The sequence below is a fragment of the Lithobates pipiens genome, unplaced genomic scaffold (genome assembly GCF_037356315.1).
Source record: "Lithobates pipiens isolate NorthernLeopardFrog02 unplaced genomic scaffold, aLitPip1_a1.2 Scaffold_1, whole genome shotgun sequence".
In the NCBI taxonomy this organism is placed as follows: Eukaryota; Metazoa; Chordata; class Amphibia; order Anura; family Ranidae; genus Lithobates; species Lithobates pipiens.
In genome coordinates, this window is record NW_027507685.1 from 121,875,906 (window position 1) to 121,897,929 (window position 22,024).

The window sequence follows — 22,024 nt, forward strand, 5'->3', positions numbered from 1 at the left end:
GTTGCTAATGCAGCGCATTGCGGGCGGTCTTAATTCTTTCTAGGCCGCTAGCAGGGTTTAAAAGCACCCTGCTAGCGGCCAAAATGCGCCTCAAATCCAACGATAAAACGCCTATAAAAATAGAGGGGTTTTACCGCCAACGCTATGGGTGGCGCAGTGTGAAAGGGGCTTAAGAGAAGTGTTATTGTGCAGTGTCCATGTAAATACATTGTATAATAACACCAGTGCTAATAATTACACCAAACATACAGTACAAGAAAATGATGTGAAGGACACCTATTAGCAAAAGTATGTAGGCATAGGACACACCCCCTGTCACACCCCCTTAAAAGGAGAATTATACATACAAAATATTAGTTAAAGTGGACCTTCAGTCATTTCTTTCAACTTTCCATCCATTAAATCTTCTTTTTTTTTATTTTGTTTTTATGCAACTTTATAGATCAGACCAAAATTAGGGACAAATGAAGAGGACAGAGGGACAGAGGGACTTAGTTCCCAATCAGGGACAGTTGGGAGCTATGCATTCTGCATATAGCTATTACACCAGTAGTAATAATTACACATACAGTACAAGGGAAAACTTTCCAGGCAGTCCACATACAGATATAACACCAGTCCAGTACTAATAATATCACCAAACACACAGCACATGGGAACATTATATTGTGCAGTCTCCTTATAGTTATTATACCAGTACTAATATTATTACCTAACATACAGTACAAAAGAAATGATACTGTGCAGTCTCCAGATATAATACCAGTACTAATAATAACACTGGACATACCGTACAAGAGAAATAGAGAGGCCTGGAACGGAAAGAAAAGAAGAAAATAGTGCAGGGCCGGGCATGACAGTGTGCAAGGGGAGACAACAAAGGGTTAACAAATGTGAAGCTAGAAAGGGTACCGGGAAGGGTTGGAACAGTTTGGGAAAGACTGAGGGGGTGGGGGCTCATCGGTAGTATGTTCCCCTCTGGTGTATTCCAGTAGAACGGTTAGCTGGAATGCAGTAATGGTTGTACTGTGGGAAGGGGGTTGTCTCCGAGCTGGTGGTATGGCTGGAGGCCTATCATGGAGAAAGGTCCCGCAGTGTAGTGGTGGAAGAAGTGTGAAGTTTGGGGTGCCGTCAAAGACCAACAGACTGAGGGTGAAAAGTTGTCTTTACAGATGTTATGTTTAAAAGTTTTGAGTGATTGATACTTTGTTAATAAAAGGCTGCTATGGCCAGTTATACTCCAAATTCAGGCGTGGTCTTGTTCATTTAGAATGGTAAGAGGGGGTTGGTGGAGTATGAGTAGTTGGGCAGTCTAAGAAGGTTGGGGACATAAGGATTACACTGGTCATGTACTGTGCAGTGTCCACGGCCAGTGGACTTGAGAAGTGAAATTATGTCCATACATTATTGTGTCCATACATACAGAATAAAACAGAATTGAACACTGCCCATTTAGGGCCAACCTCTAAGCGATACTCACTTACTTGTACTTACCTTCCGCATGCTTCCCCACCTTTTGCTCCATCACTGTCTTTGGTAAATACCCAGTGCATCCGTGTATGTGAAGCAGTACCCAGGCCTAAGAGTCACACAGTCACCCAGTAAGGAGGAAGAAGATGATTCCGCCAACTGACCTGGAAATTACTGATTGTTAGACTCCCACCTTCGACAAAGGAACACTCTATGGGGGAGAATTATGAAGGTAAGTATTAGTGGGTTTGGGAAGGGGGGGGGGGGTGAAGATTCTTAATGTCAACCCAAAGTGGACAATGTGACAAAGTCTTTTTAAAATTGCACCTAGCATACAGAGCATTGGTACTGTGCACACTCCATATGTACAGAGCTATGAACTCCCCTCTGACAGCGCTGATTCTCACACAGAGTGGAGCACATTCCCCTCCATACACAGAAGTACCAGGAATTTCCTTTAGATTCCAGTGCTGAATAGCATAGCAATGGCAGGAAAGCAGAATGTGCTAGTGGGGATGGTTGGCAAGGGGGAAGGTGGAATGAAGCAAACCAGTTTTTTTTTTACCCTGGATGAGCAGAACACAGGTTTGTTTTAACCACTTCAGCCCCGGAAGGTTTTACCCCCTTCCTGACTAAAGCACTTTTTACAATTTGGCACTGCATCAATTTAACTGGTAATTGCGCGGTCATGCAATTATGTACTCAAACGATTTTTCCGTCCTTTATTTCCCACAAATAGATCTTTCTTTTGGTGCTATTTGATCACCTCTGCGTTTTTTTTTTTTTTGCGCTATACACAAAAAAGAGCGACATTTTTTGAAAATAAAAAACAATATTTTTTAAGTTTTTGCTATAAATATCCCCAAAAATGTTTTTTAAAAAACGAATTTCTTCATCAGCTTAGGCCAATATATATTCTTCTACATATTTTGGAGAAAAAAAAATCACAATAAGCATATATTGATTGGTTTGCGCAAAAGTTATAGCGTCTACAAATTATGGGAAATATTTATGGCATTTTTTTTTTTTTTTTTTTTTTTTACTAGTAATGATGGTGATCTGCGATTTTTAGCATTTTTGCGACATTGCGACGGATAGATCAGACACTTTTGACACATTTTTGGGACCATTGACATTTATACAGTGGTCAGTGCTATAAAAAGCACTGATTACTGTGTAAATGACACTGGTAGGGAAAGGGTTAGCACTAGGAGGGGATCAATGGGTTAAATGTGTGTTCCCTCAGTGTCTTCTAACTGTATGAGGAAATGACTGAGTAGGAGAGGAGACATATCGCTGTTCCTACTTACTAGGAACAAACGACATGTCTCCTCTCCTCTGACAGCATAGGGATTTGTGGGTTTACACCCACAAATCCCAGTGCTGGAGCTCGTTCACGCGATCGCGCATGGCTGGCAGAGATCACAACTGCCAGCCACGCGCATCGGGTGCCCCCGCCGTGCAGCAGGAGCCCGCGCCCTCTGGCGGCTCTTAACCACTTTCAGACCGGACCATCTTGCTGACTTAAGACCAGACCACTTTTTGCGATTCGGCACTACGTCGCTTTAACTGACAATTGCGCAATCGTGCAACGTGGCTCCCAAACAAAATTGACATCCTTTTTTCCCACAAATAGAGCTTTCTTTTGGTGGTATATGATCACCCCTGCGGTTTTTATTTTTTGCGCTATAGACAAAAATAGAGCAACAGTTTTGAAAAAAAACGCATTATTTTTTACTTGTTATAATAAATATCCCCCAAAAATATATAAAAAAAATTACTTTCCCTCCGTTTAGGCCGATACGTATTCATCTACATATTTTTGGTAAAAATCAATCGCAATAAGCGTTTGATTGGTTTGCGCAAAAGTTATAGCGTTTACAAAATAGGGGATAGTTTTATGGCATTTTTATTAATAATTTTTTTTTACTAGTAATGGCGCCGATCAGCGATTTTTATTGTGACTGCGACATTATGGCGGACACATCGGACATTTTTGACACATTTTTGGGACCATTATCATTTATACAGCAATCAGTGCTATACAGATGCACTGATTCCAGTGTAAATGGCACTGGCAGTGAAGGGGTTAACCAGGAGGTGGCATTGTAGGGGTTAAGTGTTCCTAGAGGCGTGTTACTAACTGCGGGGGGCTGGGCTTTGTGTTAGTGAACACTGATCGCTGCTCCAATCCAATCACATGGAGCAGAGATCAGTGTCACTTGTTGCTAGGCAGAACAGGGAGATGCTGTTTACAACGGCATCTCCCCGTTCAGCCTCCCCGTGAGACGATCGTGGGTATTCCCGCGGCGATCGAGTCCGCGGGACCTGCGACCGGACTCATGGGGGTCCCGACCGGCACGCGAGCGTCCCGCCAGCGGCACGCACGTGATGGCAGGGCGGCATATAGAAATGGACGTACCTGTACGCTAATATGCCTGCCCGTGCCATTCTGCTGACGTACATCGGCGTGCGCCGGTCTTGAAGTGGTTGAAGGAACCCTGTACCCATACGAGTTTCACGCAGGGGAGACATTCTTCCCCTGTAAATACAAGTGAGCTGATTGGGAGCCGGTTAAAGAGACCCTGTCACCAGAATATTTATTTATACCAAAACCTTCCAATAAGATTTTATGAGCATGAAATGTGTTTTATGCATGGAATTTACCTGTAAAATCCTCCCATGTGTAGTTCAAAAGCCATGAGACTGCTGCTGGGTGACCCCATCTTTGATGCAATGTCAGCAGCCTCAGCAGACTCAGAGCTGCCACTCAACGGGCAATCTATAGTATGTTCCCCCAAATTCTACATACTGTAAAAGTTTAGGGGAGGGGTGGGGAAGCTGGACCAGCACAGAGAGCGATTTAGACACTCCCAGAAGAGGAGAGGACTATGACATAAGAGGAGGGAGGGGACTTAGGGAATTGACTCTCCCTGGAGTAGTTACATTTTCTATCAAATTCAAAGGAACATCACAAGTGAATAATAATTAAAAAAAAAAAAGGTATGGAAAGGAAAAATGCTGCAAGTAAGCATGGCTACTTTGGCATGAGGTCATGTGACCAGGAATGGTGCATGGTTTCCTTGTTACAGCAGACAAATACGTTTGTGCCGAATCTGCAAAGTATTATTCATTCACTTCCTTCATGATCTAATTTTATTTCAAAGGAGAAAAGAAGCTTGCCAGTTCTGTCCTCTCTATCTGAAAATATAACGTGCCTGGCTGTAATACTGATTTAAAGGCTTTACCGTACTTTACCAGTTACTGACCTTCGACAGGTCCATGTCTCAAAGTAGTAGTTGAAGCCAGAGACCCTTATCCATGTGTCCAGCCCCTTTCTGGACACCGGGACATGGATTCTAATGCGGAGGAGCTGTTTTTTTTTAAGAACCAATTACAGCAAGAGGCTCTAATATGCTTCAATATAAATGGGCTCAGGTCGCAGAGTGTGCATCCAAGCCCATCCAGGTGTGTTACAACAGCAAATCAATATTCGCTGTTGTAACACTGATTCTCCTCCTGGCCTATCAGAAAGCTGGTTTTGACACCGGTCACCCGATTGGCTGAAAGGACAGGCGATCCTATTGGACACCTAGGAGGAGGAGGGAGGAGCCGCTGTGATGCGGAGAGGACACAAAAACCGCTTCCCGCCACCCATAGGGTGGCGGGAAGCCCACAACCCGGCCGCTGCCCGTCATCTGTAGGAGCCCGTCCGCGTGCAACTGATGGAGTAAGTGCCGGGGTGGGGGCGGGGGGTGCCGCCGACCGACCAACCGCCACTGGTGTTTTGTAGTATGTGTCCCCACTTCCTACCCTTTCCTAGAAGAAGTAGGAGTGGATTCCATCCTTGCCCTACGCTGACCAAAGTTGCAAAAAAATGTTTTGGCTGTAGCTGGTCATGCACTAGTAGAATTACATTTTGTTTTAAAGCGGAGGTCCACCCTAAAGTGGACCTTCCGCTCATTGGAATCCTCCCCCCCCTCCGGAGCCACAATTGGCACCTTTCAGGGGGGAGGGGGGTGCAGATACCTGTACAGTACAGGTATCTGCACCCACTTCCGGCGTAGATTCTGCAGAAGGTACGCCCCTTTCCGCAGAATCTACGCCCCTTTCCGAAAGTCCCCCGCTGCCTGCTGGGAAACACACGGATCCCAGAGACAGCGGGGACCATCCTTATTACGCAGCGCGACTCGCGCATGCGCAGTAGGGAACCGGGAAATGAAGCCGAAAGGTTCCACTTCCTGATTCCCATACCTAAGATGGCGGCGGCAGCACCCGAGAGACGATCGAGAGATCGGCTTCGGGTGCCGACATCGCGGGCGCGCTGGGCGGGTAAGTGTCACTATTTTAAAAGTCAGCAGCTGCAGTATTTGTAGCTGCTGGCTTTTTTTTTTTTTTAAACGGTGGAACTCCCGGCGGACTCCCGCTTTAAGAACGTTTCTTCGATTTTCTAATTGTTAGCGGGGGTTCAAATTGACATTTGTTTTTGGCTGTAGTGACAAGAAATATCCAAGTAGTAGGATGGAAATTTTTTCTTGAATGAACAAATATATAACAGTGTATGTGTGTTTTTATTTGGCAAATGACATTCATTTTAAAATTGAATGTTAAAAGCAATAAAATTCTAAAGTACTTTTGAACGACATTTGTCATCAACTGTACTGAGAATGTTCATACAAAGTCCCTATACTGCAGGAACATAACACTGTTTACTGTAAGTAGTTAAACAAACTATTTTAATTTGCCCCCTTAATGACCAGACCATTTTTTGCGTAACGGCACTCCGTCGTTTAAACTATCAATTGTACAGTCGTTCGACATTTTACCCAAACATGTCCTTTTTTTCCCCCCACAAATAGAGATTTCTTTTGATGGTATTTGATCACCTCTGTGGTTTTTATTTTTTGCGCTATAAACAAAAAAGGCTGACAATTTTGAAAAAAAATATTATTTTTTACTTTCTGCTATAATACATATCCAAAAAAATATATATATATATAAAAAACAAATGCATCACTTTAGGCCAATATGTTTTCTTCTACATATTTTTTGGTAAAAAAAAAATCACAATAGGCGTATATTGGTTGCTTTGAGCAAAAGTTATCGTGTCTACGAACTATGGGATAAATTTAGGGACTTAAATTGTATTTTTATTGTTTTTACTGGTAATGGCGGCAAACTGCGATTTTTACCGGGACTGAAACATTGCGGCGGACAAATCTGACCCCAAATGACACTTTGTGGGGACCAGTGACATTATTATATTGATCAATGCTATAAAAATGTATTGATCAATGTATAAATGACACTGATAGGGAAGGGGTTAACAGTAGGGAGCGATAAAGGGGTTAAATGTTTTCCCTCAGCGTGTTCTAACTGTTGGGGGGGGGGTGGACTGCCTTGGACATGACAGAGATCGATGTTCCTGATCACTGGGAACAGCAGATCTCTGAGATGCCCCTTCTCAGAATGGGGATCCGACTTGTTTACAATGGCAGATCTCTGACCTGCTTCTGTGTGCCTGTGCGTGCCCACAATCTCACATGCACAAACTGACATACGGGGACGTTGGTTCGAGCAGCAGAGTCGACCTGCTAGATTATAAGTGCGGTGGCTGGTCAGCATGTGGTTAAGTTTGGGCTTTTAAATGATTGTTGCCCAGTCCAGCATGGTTGGCCATTCTGAAGCCACACAAAGGAATCTGTAGTAGCCATGACAAGAGAGAGGGCTTGAGAATTGACGCGCTCCATATCTATAAAAAATTGTTGCCTAATACAATGGTAACCCGTTAAAAAGGGCAGTTGGACTTAACCGTTTTTTATAACAACCTGCAAGGGTGAACAAAGCCTGCATTATGTAAGGTTGGCAAGCAACTTCAATGCCAAATTATTGCAAAATCTTCTCACTGTATAAGGAAGTGTTTAAAATAAAGTTTACACAATGTTCTGGAGTTATGCGTTTCCTTATTGTACTGTATATTGTCTTACTAGTTATCTAAGGAAGCTCAACCTATGCACAGGTACGGAAGAGTTAAGTGAAGTGAAGTACACGCATGGAGTTCATGCAAGGTGCACGGTGGGACCCCATACCGTTACTGGTAGTAAGATAGCAGGGATATGTCAAAATAACAAACAGCTGCATCTGACGTGGACTCCAAGTAAAGTTTATTGGAATATGAAAATATCCATAATGACACTAGAGGACACCAGCAGTGGTCAATGTAGACGCGTTTCACACAATAGAAATGTGCTTAATCATTACAAAGACATTCCTAACTGATACTTGCTATATACAGTATCTCACATAAATGAGTACACCCCTCACATCTTTGTAAATATTTTATTATATCTTTTCATGTGACAACACTGAAGAAATTACACTTTGCTACAATGTAAAGTAGTGAGTGTACAGCTTGTATAACAGTGTAAATTTGCTGTCCCCTCAAAATAACTCAACACACAACCATTATTTTTTAAAAAGCTGGCAACAAAAGTCAGTACACCCCTAAGTGAAAATGTCCAAATTGGGACCAAGGTGTCAATATTTTGTGTGGCCACCATTATTTTCCAGCACTGCCTTAACCCTCTTGGGCATGGAGTTCACCAGAGCTTCACAGGTTGCCACTGGAGTCCTCTTCCCCTCCTCCATGACGACACCACGGAGCTGTTGAATGTTAAGGACCTTGCGCTCCTCCATCTTCCGTTTGAGGATGTCCCACAGATGCTCAATAGGGTTTAGGTCGGGAGACTTGCTTGGCCAGTGCATCACCTCTACCCTCAGCTTCTTTAGCAAGGCAGTGGTCATCTTGGAGGTGTGTTTTGGGCCGTTATCATGTTGGAATATTGCCCTGCGGCCCAGTCTCAGAAGGGAGGGGATCATGCTCTGCTTCAGTATGTCACAGTACATGTTGGCATTCATGGTTCTCTCAATGCACTGTAGCTCCACAGTGCCAGCAGCACTCATGCAGCCCCAGACCATGACACTCCCACCACCATGCTTGACTGTAGGCAAGACACACCTGTCTTTGTACTCCTCACCTGGTTACCGGCACACACGCTTGGCACCATCTGAACCAAATAAGTTGATCTTGGTCTCATCAGACCACAGGGCATTGTTCCAATAATCCATGTCCTTAGTCTGCTTGTCTTCAGTAAACTATTTGCAGGCTTTCTTGTGCATCATCTTTAGAAGAGGCTTCCTTCTGGGACAACAGTCATGCAGACCAATTTGATGCAGTATGCGGCGTATAGTCTGAGCACTGACAGGCTGACCCCCCACCCCTTCAACCTCTGCAGCAATGCTGGCAGCACTCATACATCTATTTCCCAAAGACAACCTCTGGATGTGATGCTGAGCACGTACACTCAACTTCTTTGGTCAACCATGGCGAGGCCTGTTCTGAGTGAAACCTTTGTATGGTCTTGGCCACCATGCTCCAGCTCAGTTTCAGGGTCTTGGCAATCTTCTTTAAGCCTATCTTTATGTCCCATCATGCCTCTCCCTCTGGGTGTCATGCTTGCAGCTGTCAGTCTTGCTATGCCTCATGGGACTTGTAGTTCTGCAACAGCTGGAGGTCCGCTAATTACATATCCCTGATGTAGAGCAACAATTTATTTTTTCAGATCCTCAGAGAGTTCTTTGCCATGAGGTACCATGTTGATCTTCCAGTGACCAGTATGAGAGAGTGAGAGCGATAACACCAAATTTAACACACTTGAGGCCCTGTAACACAAATGAGTCATATGAAATGTGAGGGGTGTACTCACTTTTGTGAGATACTATAGATCCATCCCCTGTACAAGTGCTAGGGGAAGGACAATCGGAGGCAGGTGACAACCTTGATCAATGATTAAATCAAAACATACAAGTATAAACACATAAAAACAAATATTCACCAAGTCAAACATTCAAACAAAATGAAAGAATCAATAGAAGAAAAGAAACAAATTATAATAAATGAATACATACAGGATGATAAATATAAGATGTTTTCGACTAAAAAAGATATTGGGTAAACACAGACAAACTAGAATTAATAGTTCAGACTATATGACTACAGATACACACTAATTGTTGCATGTGGAAGCATATTGTACCATGTGACAACTCTGAATATATGTAAAGTCACACAAGGCCAAAAATATCACATCCACAGGTGGGCGGTAAAAGTTGGGGAAATATACTAAAATTCCATCAATCCTATAGGGTGGTAAATATACCAGTTACTTATGTCCACCCTAGACATGTATGAAACCATATGTGGTCAAAGATCTTACATCTGCAGATGGGCGGTGAAAATTGGGGAAAATATATTGAAATGTCATCAACCCTTTAAAAGTTGTTTATGATGATATATTAAGCCATGTGTCAACCTTGGACATGTATACAATCACACATGGCCAAAAGTATAATAGCTGGGCGGTAAAAGTTGGGGTAAATATACTAAAACCCCCAGAGACCCTACAAGGTGGTAAATCTACCAGTTACCCACGTCCAACCTGAACATGTATGAAACCATATGTGGCCAAAAATCTCACATCCGCAAATGGGCAGTAAAAGTTGGGGAAACTATACTAAAATCCCATCAACCCTATTAATATTGCATGTGAAAACATATTAAGCCATGTGGCAACCCTGGACATGTATAAAATCACATATGGCCAAAAGTGTCACATCCATGAGTGGGCGGCAACAATTGGAGAAAATATACTAGAGTCCCATCATCCCATAATATATAAGTTACCTATACCCACCCTGGGCATGTATAAAGTGATATATGGTCAAAAATATCACATACACAGATGGGTGGTAAAAGTTGGGGAAGGTATGCTAAAATCCCGACAACCCTATGAAATGGTGAAAGTACCAGTTACCTGTACCCACCCATTGCATGCAGGACAGGGATGTAGGACCAAAGTAAGAGAGATGTGGTTGGAAACAAATACTGATCCAGGGGACCAAGAGCCGGCAATGGGTATAAAAACTGAAAAAACAAAGCAGAGAAGAGCAGAAAAGAAGAACAGCCAGTCGGAGCTCTTCAGGTGATGGAGGGAAGTGTTGTTCAGACTCATTCATAGAAATGACTCATATCCCACTCAAAATTGAGTCCCAGGGGAATACGAGTCTGGAGATGGAAAATCCAAAAACACTCTCCTCTGACACAACAACCGAAAAGCATCTCCTGCCCTTTTGGGGACCCTGATCTTATCCATGACCTAAACCTGTAAAGATGCCTCTCCCGCCCCCATGGCATGTGTTGAAGTGTTTTGCCAAGTTCTTTCCTGTACTATACAGATGTTTCTAGAAGCGGTCACGGAGAGGCCTTGTTGTCCTACCCAAATATACCCACAGGGTACAAGTAATAAGATATACTACATACCTGGTGTTACAATTAAAGAAAGAGTGAATTTCAAATTCCTTCAGGTTTGTGGTAGAGCAAAACTTGTTTCCTCCATCAATGTGGTTACAACACGAGCACTCCCTTGCCCCGCACTTATAGTCCCCCTTGAAGTGTAACCAGATGAATGATTTGAAGGGTTCTTTATAAAAGAAACTGTGGAATAAATAGCGACCCAGCGTGGGGGCTCTACATGAAACCACATTCACTCCATCCCGAAAAATATCCATGCATGTTTCATCTGAATGTAGGATGGACAGGTGTCTATGGAAAATTCTCTTAATTTCATTGAACTCATTACTTTAGGGCATAGAGAGGGTGCATTTATTTTGTTGTTTATTCCTGTAGGGGTATCTTTTCCCTAAAATTTCCCCTCTACTCTTCCATTTGTCTATGGAGAAAGCCCTGACCAACATCCATCTGGGCTATCCCGATCCAAGAATCTCCTGTATAAAGACATAGCCTCCTGTTCAAAACATTCATCATCACTACAGATGACTCTAACTCACAGGAATTGGCCAACAGGGATACCTGATAGGGGTTTTCTATATAGTCTTGAAGACACCCTCCCATCACCTCCAGTTAGGTGAACATCCATGTAACACACCTCATTGTCATTCGCATATCCAGTGAAGGAAAGTTTTCTATCGTTTCAGTTAGGCCCCTTTCATACGGGACGGATCCCTCCAGAGAACATCCGCTTGCTCAGCGGGGATCGCTTTATTGATCCCCACTGAGCCGGCGGATGACAGGGCGATCCCTGCACACTGTGCAGGGACCGCTCTGTCAGATCTCCACTCTCCTCTATGGGGGACACGTCATCCACTGTGTCTCCTGTCCTCTTCTGTTGTCTCCCCTACCCCCCTCCCTCCCTACCTGTCAACTTCGTGTCCGTGTCTGCCCCCTCCCCTCCTGCTGCTGAAATTACACATAATTATTTTTCATACCATCCTCTCTGTTTAGTAATAATCTGCCCCTGTATCTGTGTTTTATTAAAAAAATAATGCAGCTATATACCTGATTTCAGATCGCCGATTGGCGCTCATGTGACCAGCCAACTCTCTCCTCTTCCCCTCCTGACTGACGTCAGTGGGGGATCTCAGCCCTGCCCACTGCAGCTCTCAGGCCGAGAGAGGAGAAAGCTGGCCAGCAGGGCAGGACTTAGGGTGGTGGGGGCCCCTGGGCTTGCGTCACTTTCGGGCCCTACCTTCTATACATTATCGTATTTACCGGCGTATAACACACGCACCCCAAGTTTAGGAGGGAATTTTAAGGAAAAAAAACTTTTAGGAGGGAGGGTTAAGGAAAAACTTACATTTAAATGCCCATCAATGCAGCCTTATCAGTGTCCATCTGCAGCCTTGTCCCAGTGTCATTTGCAGTCTTGAATTTGAAAAATGGTGCCACCGAGATACAAAGTCCTCTGTATCTCGGCGGCTCTCAGCAGTGTAACAACATATTCGGTGACCCATCGCAGTTTGCTACAGAAGTAATGTTCTGTCGCCGCCATCTTGATACACCCCACACTCGTCCACAGTAAGGATACACTAAGAAGGGGGAAAGCGGACATGTTGTTACACCCACCGGAGTTTTGCATTTTACACGTATTTATAACAGTAAAGTCAGTTTATATAGTGAATTACAGGACTTAGAACTCTGTATGGCTACTTAGATCTTGAATTTTAAAAGCAACGGCAACCCTGCTCATCTCACAGGTTTGCTAATCTGACAGAAGTTCGCTGCTTTTAAAATTCAACATCTAAATAGTCAGAGTTGTGAGTACTGTATTTCACTATATACTAACTTTAATATTATAAATACATGTACAATGCAAAACTCCGGTGGGTGTAACAACATGTCCACTTTACCCCTTCTTAGTGTATCCTTACTGTGGACGAGTGTGGGGTGTAGCAAGATGGCAGCGGAGCCGATAGTAGCCGAGTACTCGGCTCGGCTCACAGTCACGCCCAGTCCCTGTGTCATGTCCATCATAGGGCGGGACTGGGCGTGATTGTGAGCGGAGCCAAGCCGAGTACACTCGGCTATGTATCTCGGCGGGGCCCCCTATTGGGCGGGGCCCATGGGCTTGAGCCCAGTCAAGCCCAATGGAAATCCAGCCCTGCTGGCCAGTCATGTGAGTGCCGAGTGCCGCTCTGAAATCAGGTATATAGCTACATTTATTTTTTTATAAAACACAGACATGGGCAGACTACATTATTAAACAGAGAGGATGCTGTGAATTGTATATAGTGGGTTGACAACCACTTTAAACATGCTTGGGATAAACATAGATCTACAGTATATTCCGACAAAAAAAATAAAAAAAGGGCAGAGTCAATGGACCACTTTTCTGCCATCATTCTTCAGTGATTTTATGCTTTATGCTATAGCACATTGTAAATAATGATGTATTATTGTACTATTGAATAAGACACGTGTTTTTCTATTTAATAGGGGCTGACGATGTTCATTGTTATGCTGAGGTTAATGATGTGACAGGTGAATGCGAAGATTATCTTGGAGAAGGTGTGCCTGAGGTGGATTGCTGTCTGAATATAAAATATGCCTTTAAGCGGGATTCTCAGTCTGAATGTCAAGCCTGCCGGTAAGTGGGGTGAAATAAAAAAGTTGTCTGACAACTAAGTTGCATCCATGTTGTTGCTTATTTTCTTCCTTACTATTGCACAGCAGCTCTGGTGGTATCATTATTCCTGTGTCCCTCCTCTATGGCTGCGTCTCCCCCTCCTAACACATTGCCGCTGTGTGCTGTCATCAAGATTGTGCCACCACTCATCTATGGCTCTATCTCCTTGGTTCTGTACGGCAGGTTGTGCGCTTCCATCCTCACTGTCCTGTCCTGTAGACATGTGCAATTTTGCAAATTTGCTTTTTTGACGAAATTCGACAAATGTGTACATTTGGAAAAATTCTAATTAACAAAAACCCCATTGACAAAATTTTCTGAAATTCTGAAAGATGAAAATTCGAAAATCCAAAAATGTTAAAATTCAGAAAATTCGAAAATACAAAAATACGAAAATTCTAAAAAACAAAAATACGAAAATAAGTACGAAAATCTAAAAATGAGAAAACCCGAAAATTCAAAAATCTGAAATAACTAACTAATAATAACTATTACTGACTATTACATTATAGGTATTGGAATTTCCTTTCAAATTTGACTGTTAGTGAATGTAATGAATACAAATTTATCCAAGGTTACAAATTATCCAAAATAATGAATGGAACGCATTGAATTAATAATAATAAATGATAATAAAAAGTTTTTTTTATTATTATTATTTAATATTATTAATTTATTGCGTTCCATTCGTTTAGATACGGCATTCGTTATTTTGGATAACTCGTAACTTCGATAAGTTCGTATTCGTTACGTTCACCAACAGCCAAATTTGAAAGGGGATTCCAATACTTATAATTAAATAGTTATTATTAGTTGGTTATTATTTCGGATTTTCGGATTTTCGTTCTTATTGTCGGATTTTTGTTATTTCGAATTTTGGGATTTTCTTCCTTATTTTCAGATTTTCAAATTTCAGAATTTTCAGATTTTTTAATTTCCAAACTTCCAAATTTTTGGATTTCTGAATTTTCGAATTTCAGAATTTTTGAAATTACGAGTTTTCAAATTTAGGAATTCACAAAGTTATTCAAAATTGTGATCATAACGAATGACCCAAAAAAAAAACCATTAAAATGAAAACAAACACATTTTTGGGCAGTGCACATGTCTACTGTCCTGTCCCCTTACCTCTGGTTCTATCTCCTCTTAGCTCTGTACAGCAGTTTGCCTACATCTGCACTCTTCCTTTTTAAATTCCTCACCTTTGGCTCCATTCCTTCCTTGGCGCTTTGCAGCAGGTTGTGCGCTTCCATCTGTACTGTTCCATGTTATTACCTCTGGCTCTCTGTAGCAAATTGTGTGCTTCCATCTGCGATGTTCCAACCCCCACCTGTGGCTTTGTTTCCTTCTTGGCCCTGTACGGCAAGTTGTGTGCTTTCATCTACACTGTCCCATCCTCTTACCCCTGGCTTATACAGAGCCAAGGTAAGGAAAGAGCCAGGGGTAAGAGGATGGGACAGTGTAGATGGAAGCACAGAACCTGCTGTACAGGGCCCTGTACGGCAGGTTGTGTGCTTCCATCTACACTGTCCCATCCTCTTACCCCTGGCTCTTTCTCTTCCTTGGCTCTGTACTGCAGGTTAAGTGCTTCCATCTACACTGTCCCATCCTCTTACCCATATCTCTTTCTCTTCTTTGGCTCTGTACGGCAGGTTGTGTGCTTCCATCTACACTGCCCCATCCTCTTACTCCTGGCTCTTTCTCTTCCTTGGCTCTGTACTGCAGGGTAAGTGCTTCCATCTACATTGTCCCATCCTCTTACCCCTGGCTCTTTCTCTTCCTTGGCTCTGTACGGATGGTTGTGTGCTTCCATCTGCACTGCCCCATCCTCTTACCCATGGCTCTTTCTCTTCTTTGGCTCTGTACAGCAGGTTGTGTGCTTCCATCTACACTGTCCCATCCTCATCCCTGGCTCTTTCTCTTTCTTGGCTCTGTACGGCAGGTTGTGTGCTTCCATCTACACTGTCCCATCCTCTTACCCCTGGCTCTATCTCTTCTTTGGCCCTGTACGGCAGGTTGTGTGCTTCCATCTACACTGTCCCATCCTCTTACCCCTGGCTCTATCTCTTCTTTGGCTCTGTACGGCAGGTTGTGTACTTCCATCTACACTGTCCCATCCTCTTACCCCTGGCTCTTTCTCTTCCTTCGCTCTGTACGGCAGGTTCTGTGCTTCTAACTACACTGTCCCATCCTCTTACCCCTGGCTCTATCTCTTCTTTGGCCCTGCACGACAGGTTGTGTGCTTCCATCTACACTGTCCCATCCTCTTACCCCTGGCTCTTTCTCTTCCTTGGCTCTGTACGGCAGGTTGTGTGCTTCTATCTACACTGTCCCATCCTCTTACCCCGGCTCTATCTCTTCTTTGGCCCTGTACGACAGGTTGTGTGCTTCCATCTACACTGTGCCATCCTCTTACCCCTGGCTCGCTCTCTTCCTTGGCTCTGTACGGATGGTTGTGTGCTTCCATCTACACTGTCCCATCCTGTTACCCCTGGCTCTTTCTCTTCCTTGGCTCTGTGCGGCAGGTTGCGTGCTTCCATCTACACTGTCCCATCCTCTTACCTCTGGCACTATCTCTTCTTTGACCCTGTGCGGCATGCTGTCTTCTGTCATCCGCACTGCTCCCCCCTGACCTGTACCTGGGTAGCCCATAATGACTAATCAGATTTTGAATGATTGTTTTCTCTCAGCCTTCTGTTTATCCACATCGCATTGGCACCATGTTTATAATATGACTGTCTCTCCCAGTTTAGCAGAGTGGTCCCAGTGGGGTGAATGGAGCCCATGTACTGTGTCGTGTCAAATAGGAGTTCAGAAAAGAGAGAGGGTCTGCATAGGTCAGGGCGACTGTAATGGGGACAAATTGGAGGTCCGTTCCTGCTCGCTAAAAGAATGCTGTCCTCGTGAGTATGAGCAAAAATTGACTGCTGGAGCAAAATAAGTGCATATTAGTTTATTGTATATTTCTAAATATGAGCTATGAATATTGAAATACCTATCCTGCAGAAGTGGCCTCCTTTCCTGCTTTCTGTCTAGCCTCCATGTATAATAGACAGATCAGCCTATGTAAAATTATTTCATATTAACTTTTCCAAAACATTATAAAAAAAATAATGATAATGAAAAACATTTGTTGATCTTTGAACGGGCTGTTTAGGCAAAGTGTAAGCTCTCTCAGGACAATGGCAAGAGTGTGCGCCCGCTGCCAGACCATAGACATTAAAGTAGGAACATACAATATATTACCAAAAATATTGGGACGCCTGCCTTTACACACATGAACTTTAATGGCATCCCTTTCTTAGTCCATAGGGTTCAATATTGAGTTGGCCCACCCTTTGCAGCTACAACAGCTTCAACTCTTCTGAGAAGGCTGTCCATAAGGTTTAGGAGTGTCTATGGGAATGTTTGACCATTCTTCCAGAAGCCCATTTGTGAGGTCAGGCACTGATGTTGGACAAGAAGGCCTGGCTCGCAGTCTCCACGCTAATACATCTCAAAGGGGTTCTATCGGGTTGAGCTCGGACTCAGTGCAGGCCAGTCAAGTTCCTTCACCCCAAAACTCACTCATCCATGTCTTCATAGACCTTGCTTTTGTGCACTTGTCCAAATAATTTGGTGGAGGGGGGATTATGGTGTGGGGTTACTTTTCAGGGGTTGGGCTTGGCCCCTTATTTCCAGTGAACTCTTAAGACATCAGCATTCCAAGACATTTTGGACAAGTTCATGCTCCCAACTTTGTAGGAACAGTTTGGGCTGGCCCCTTCCTGTTCCAACATGACTGTGCACCAGTGCACAAAGCAAGGTCCATAAAGACACGGATGAGCGAATTTGGGGTGGAGGAACTTGACTGACCTGCACAGAGTCCTGACCTCAACCTGATAGAACAACTTTGGAATGAAGCCAAGCCTTCTTATCCACTTCAGTGCCTGACCTCACAAATGTGCTTCTGGAAGAATGGTCAAACACTCCCATAGACATCCTCCTACATGGGTTTCCCGCACGTTGTTCTAGTGTGAACCGCCACTTAGTTATGTACTCACTTTTTAGAAGAACCCACTTTTTATTTACGGTATATTAGAAAGTTGTCAGGCTGTCAAGATTTTTGTTACAGTATAATGTAAAGGGCTTATTTACACTTGCAGTCAGGGGTGGGGGTATGATAAAAATAGTTAGTTGAGGCAAGGTTTTACCAACCCTCTCAGGTTGCAAACATGCCCTGGAAAAACGTATACTCCCTGTAATTTTCAGTGGGCAGTACAACTGACAAATGCAACTCATTCAAGCAAATGAGCCGAACCACAACCTCTTTGCAACCACGTGTAAAAGTGCTGGCTTTTAAGGGTTAAAATGGTCACTGAGGAGCTTCCCAGTTGCTTGTCAGCCACCATCTGATCCACCATAAATCAGTTTATAGAGGAGTGGCAAGGGCTGCCACGAACGTTAATTAGGTTTAAATAGGCAGTTTTTTCAGTGCCTCTGTTGTGAATTTTGAAGATGAGTTTATCCACAATGCATATAGCTACAGGGTAAAATAAGGCTAGTTGTAAAGTTCATTGTTCAGACTACAGTATGTAAATACTTTAAATTGCATAGACTGGCAACAGGTTCACTTTAAAGTAATGGCAAGAGATGTGTGCTTTCTTTTACAATATTTATTGAGCCCTAAACTCTATACACAGGACCCACATGTTATTAACTTTGCTGCAGGCAATACCAAATAACAGATTCCTGGGAAATGGAGGTCAATGGATAAAATAATACAGAAAAAGCAAAAGATTACCTGCAACTTGTTCATTCTGTGTTTAGACATGTTAACTCTAGGTAGACAAATTGCATGTGTACTGATTTATACCATCACACTGACACCCCTTATCAAATAAAGCAAAACATATACAAATTGTGCTCTCAGTATGTCACTACCCTGTTTAGGATAACTTCCAAGTTTTAATTACATTTTTGTATTATGGAATATTGTTAATTAACAGAAGCTGGAGGCTGGTCACAATGGAGCGCATGGTCTGCATGCTCTGTGACCTGTGAAAGTGGACAGAAGAAACGCACCCGGGAATGCAATAGTCCTTCTCCATCGTGCGGAGGGTCATGTCGTGGTACTAATGAAGAGGTTGAAAAATGTGACACATTTCAAATCTGCCCAAGTAGGTGACCCCAATCTTTTAATACACTTTTCTGTATACACTTTTTATCGCTTTGATATGAGCACTACTATCAATGTAAAGTTCAGCTCCAAACAAAGCTATTGTTTTCATTTTCTGGTCTCATGTATCTCTTAGGAGCTGGTGAAATAACCCCAGGAGAATTGGCAGCTCCTCTCATCTCTTTTATATATGCCAAGTCTGGAGTTGTGTTTCTTTCCGTAGGTTCAAAATAATATTGAAAAAATTACTTTTCTTCCAACTGTGTATCTGTGACATCTTTTTGTGAATGGATGGAGAAATTTGCCCATTATGGTCTCTAAATAATACCAAAAAATGGTAGGCTAGTATTTTGGAAAATAGTACCCGTCACCTCCCTAGGATCTAGAGATATCAAAGTGGCAGAGGTGACTTTCAGGTTCCAATGCTGACCTACTCAATATGCAAGTTGCCTTGCCATCATGCCTAAAAAATAGTTGGATGCCATTCTGCATCATTATTGTCATCTGTGAACCAAACAAGAGCTCCTTCACACCCCCCTTTTGGATTCTCCATAGAAATATATGCAGTGTACAATTTACACAGAGGAACTAGGCAGCTGTGCTCACAAGAGTTAAAGTACCAGAGGTGGTGCAGTTCGATATCCTCCTCCTTCAGACCTGTTGTACTTCAATTAGTAAAGAAAGGCTGTTTTAATTTGCCACATTTGAACTTAAATGACATGACAATAAAGAGTAATAATGGCTTTTAGATCTTTTATTACATTTTTTTTCCTCCTTCCAGCTCATGGACAATGGGGTGCCTGGGCAGGCTGGGGCCTATGCTCCTCTACTTGCATTGTTGAAGGTTCTGGAATATTCCCAATTCAGTCTCGATTCCGACAGTGTAACAACCCAAGTCCTTCAAGCAACCCCCCAGGAAACCAATGCCCAGGAAGTAATCGTGACTCTACAGATTGCACTAGCCTTCCCTTTTGTCCAGGTGAGCATTTAACTCTTAGGGTTGCAACAGTCATATTGTCATGTCCTCGAGATGATGTAGTGGAGGCCTGTATAGCCCCAATATTGACAACGTGGCCCAGACTGGCTATAGGGCACACCGGGCACACGCCCAGTGGGCCGGAGCCACCTAGCCACATGTCCTGGCAGAAGTGGCCTATTGGTTACCGTACCACACAGTGGAAGGTGGGCATTGGCCATGGTCTGGACAAGGCTGACCCAGGCCATGGTCGCCGCTCACCTCCCGCTGTGGGGCCATGCAATGTGTTTCCTCTCCCAGTGTAGCGTGAAGACTTGTATCCTTTGCAGCAACCACGCATGCGCCAGATTCAAAATAAGCCAAGGACCAAGCTGCATTTGAAGAGGTAACTGAAGTTAACTCCTTACATGCTAAATTGTCAGGAGGGACACAGGAACGACACAAGCTCGGTCATCTTGACAGCCGAATGGGGGCACAGTCACGAGTCATCCTTATTAACAGTGGGTATAGGCTGGGGATACATAATTTCACAGTGGCTGTAGCATGAAGATTGGGTGAGGGGCGTTTGAAGCCTGTCAGTGGAGGGAGGGGGTGGTATTTGGGGGGTTGGGAGTCTGTCAGTGTGGGATGGAGGTCAGTAGTTGGGTAGTGAAGGTCTGTGAGTGGGGGAGGGCACTGGGTGGGGAAGGGGTCTGTCAGTGGTGGGAGGGAGCAGTAGCTGAGGTGCAGGAAGGACAGTAAGTGGGTGGGTCTGTCTGTTGGGGGTGGAGGATATTTTGGGGGGGTGGCAGTTGGTGGGATTTGCGTTTTGGGGGTGTCCTCCTTATCCTGGTCCCTGGAGGAATTGGCTGCTTGGTCTGGAATGACCAGCCTGTCTTTTGTCCCAGTCCGGGCCTATTACCAACTCCAGTATTATGCTGACCTTACACCTATTGAGAAAATGGTTATTGTATCAACACAGAGTGGTACAGTGGACACTACATATATATAAGGTGCCAAGCCTCATTTAGATTGGAAAAAAATTGGATAAAGAGAGCTTGGACTTTTTAGGCACAACAACACAAAAGTTACAAAAATATAAATTTATTTAGCAAAAAATTAACAAAACATATATAAAACCACACTGATAAAATTAAACAATGAAGAGAATATATAGCTAAATATAACCAACTTATAGCTGCATGGAATCTGACAACAAACAAATTTGCTGTATAGTAGCGGTGAGTCCAAGAGTAAGGTTATATTGCAGTGAAGTTATATCTTGCTCTACGTGTTATGCGCCTTGCACTTCTTTAGGAGAATTTAACCACTTTGCGCCCGCGCTATAGCCAAAAGATGGCTACAGCTTGGACGCCAACTGCCGGTAGGACGTCCCTGAATGTTCTCCTGTTTACTTCCCCTCTGCACGCCGCTGCGGGCACGCATTGGGGAAGTTCTGTGTTGGCCCTTGGACAGATCGTGCTAAATGGCCAAACACAGCGGCCATTTAGCACTCGAACGGCATGTCCAATGAGAGGTGATCTCATATGTAAACATATGAGATCATCTCTCATCGCCGGCTCTCCCTCCTCACACAGAGACAGCGTGTGAGGAGGGAGAGCTTCCGTGCTGCAGCTGCAGCATCAGTGAAACGTGAGTGAACAATAACACAGTGAAACACACATAAAACACATGCCCACCTGTCCCCAGTGCCACCTATCAGGGCCATCTGTCCCCAGTGTGACCTGCCAGTGCCATTTGTCCTCAGTGCCACCTGTCTGCAGTGCCACCTTTCCCCAGTGCTACCTGTCAGTGTCACCAGCCATCTATTATCAGTGTCACGTGTCATCAGTGCCACGTATCAGTGCCATCTGTCATCAGTGCCACCTGTCAGTGTCACATGCCACCTGTTATCAGTGTCACGTGTCATCAGTGCCACATATCAGTGCCATCTGCCATCAGTGTCAGGTGTCATCAATGCCACGTATTAGTGCCATCTGTCATCAGTGCCACATCAGTGTCACGTGTCATCAATGCCACATAGTGCCATCTGTCATCGGTGTCATGTGTCATCAGTGCCACGTATTAGTGCCATCTGTCATCAGTGTCACATCAGTGTCACGTGCCATCAGTGGCATGTATCAGTGCCGTCTGCAATCAGTGCCACGTCAGTGTCACGTGTCATTGTCCTTGTGCTCCAGGACCTTCAAAAGTGTAATAGGTAGACAACAAGTTAGATGTGTAATTTATGCTCTTAGAACATCTGATGGTGCTCCCTGCATGTTTGGCCTCTCTATGTGGCCAGGCTGTGAAAAAGTCCCACACATGTGGTATTGTAATACTCAGGAGGAGTAGCAGAATGTATTTTGGGGCATTATTTGTGGTATACACATGACATGT

At 43.8% G+C, this 22,024-nt stretch overlaps 1 protein-coding gene across 1 annotated transcript in view; it reads left to right on the forward strand.

Moving 5' to 3' along the window:
- The window catches only part of LOC143974292 (properdin-like), an 84,203-nt gene that overhangs the window by 4,638 nt on the left and 57,541 nt on the right, over nucleotides 1–22,024 (forward strand). Inside the window, exons 2-5 of the mRNA XM_077475510.1 lie at nucleotides 13,322–13,472; nucleotides 16,260–16,414; nucleotides 18,500–18,670; nucleotides 19,451–19,648. Of these exons, the coding sequence (XP_077331636.1) occupies nucleotides 13,322–13,472; nucleotides 16,260–16,414; nucleotides 18,500–18,670; nucleotides 19,451–19,648 (675 nt within the window). The remainder of the gene's footprint in view (nucleotides 1–13,321; nucleotides 13,473–16,259; nucleotides 16,415–18,499; nucleotides 18,671–19,450; nucleotides 19,649–22,024) is intronic.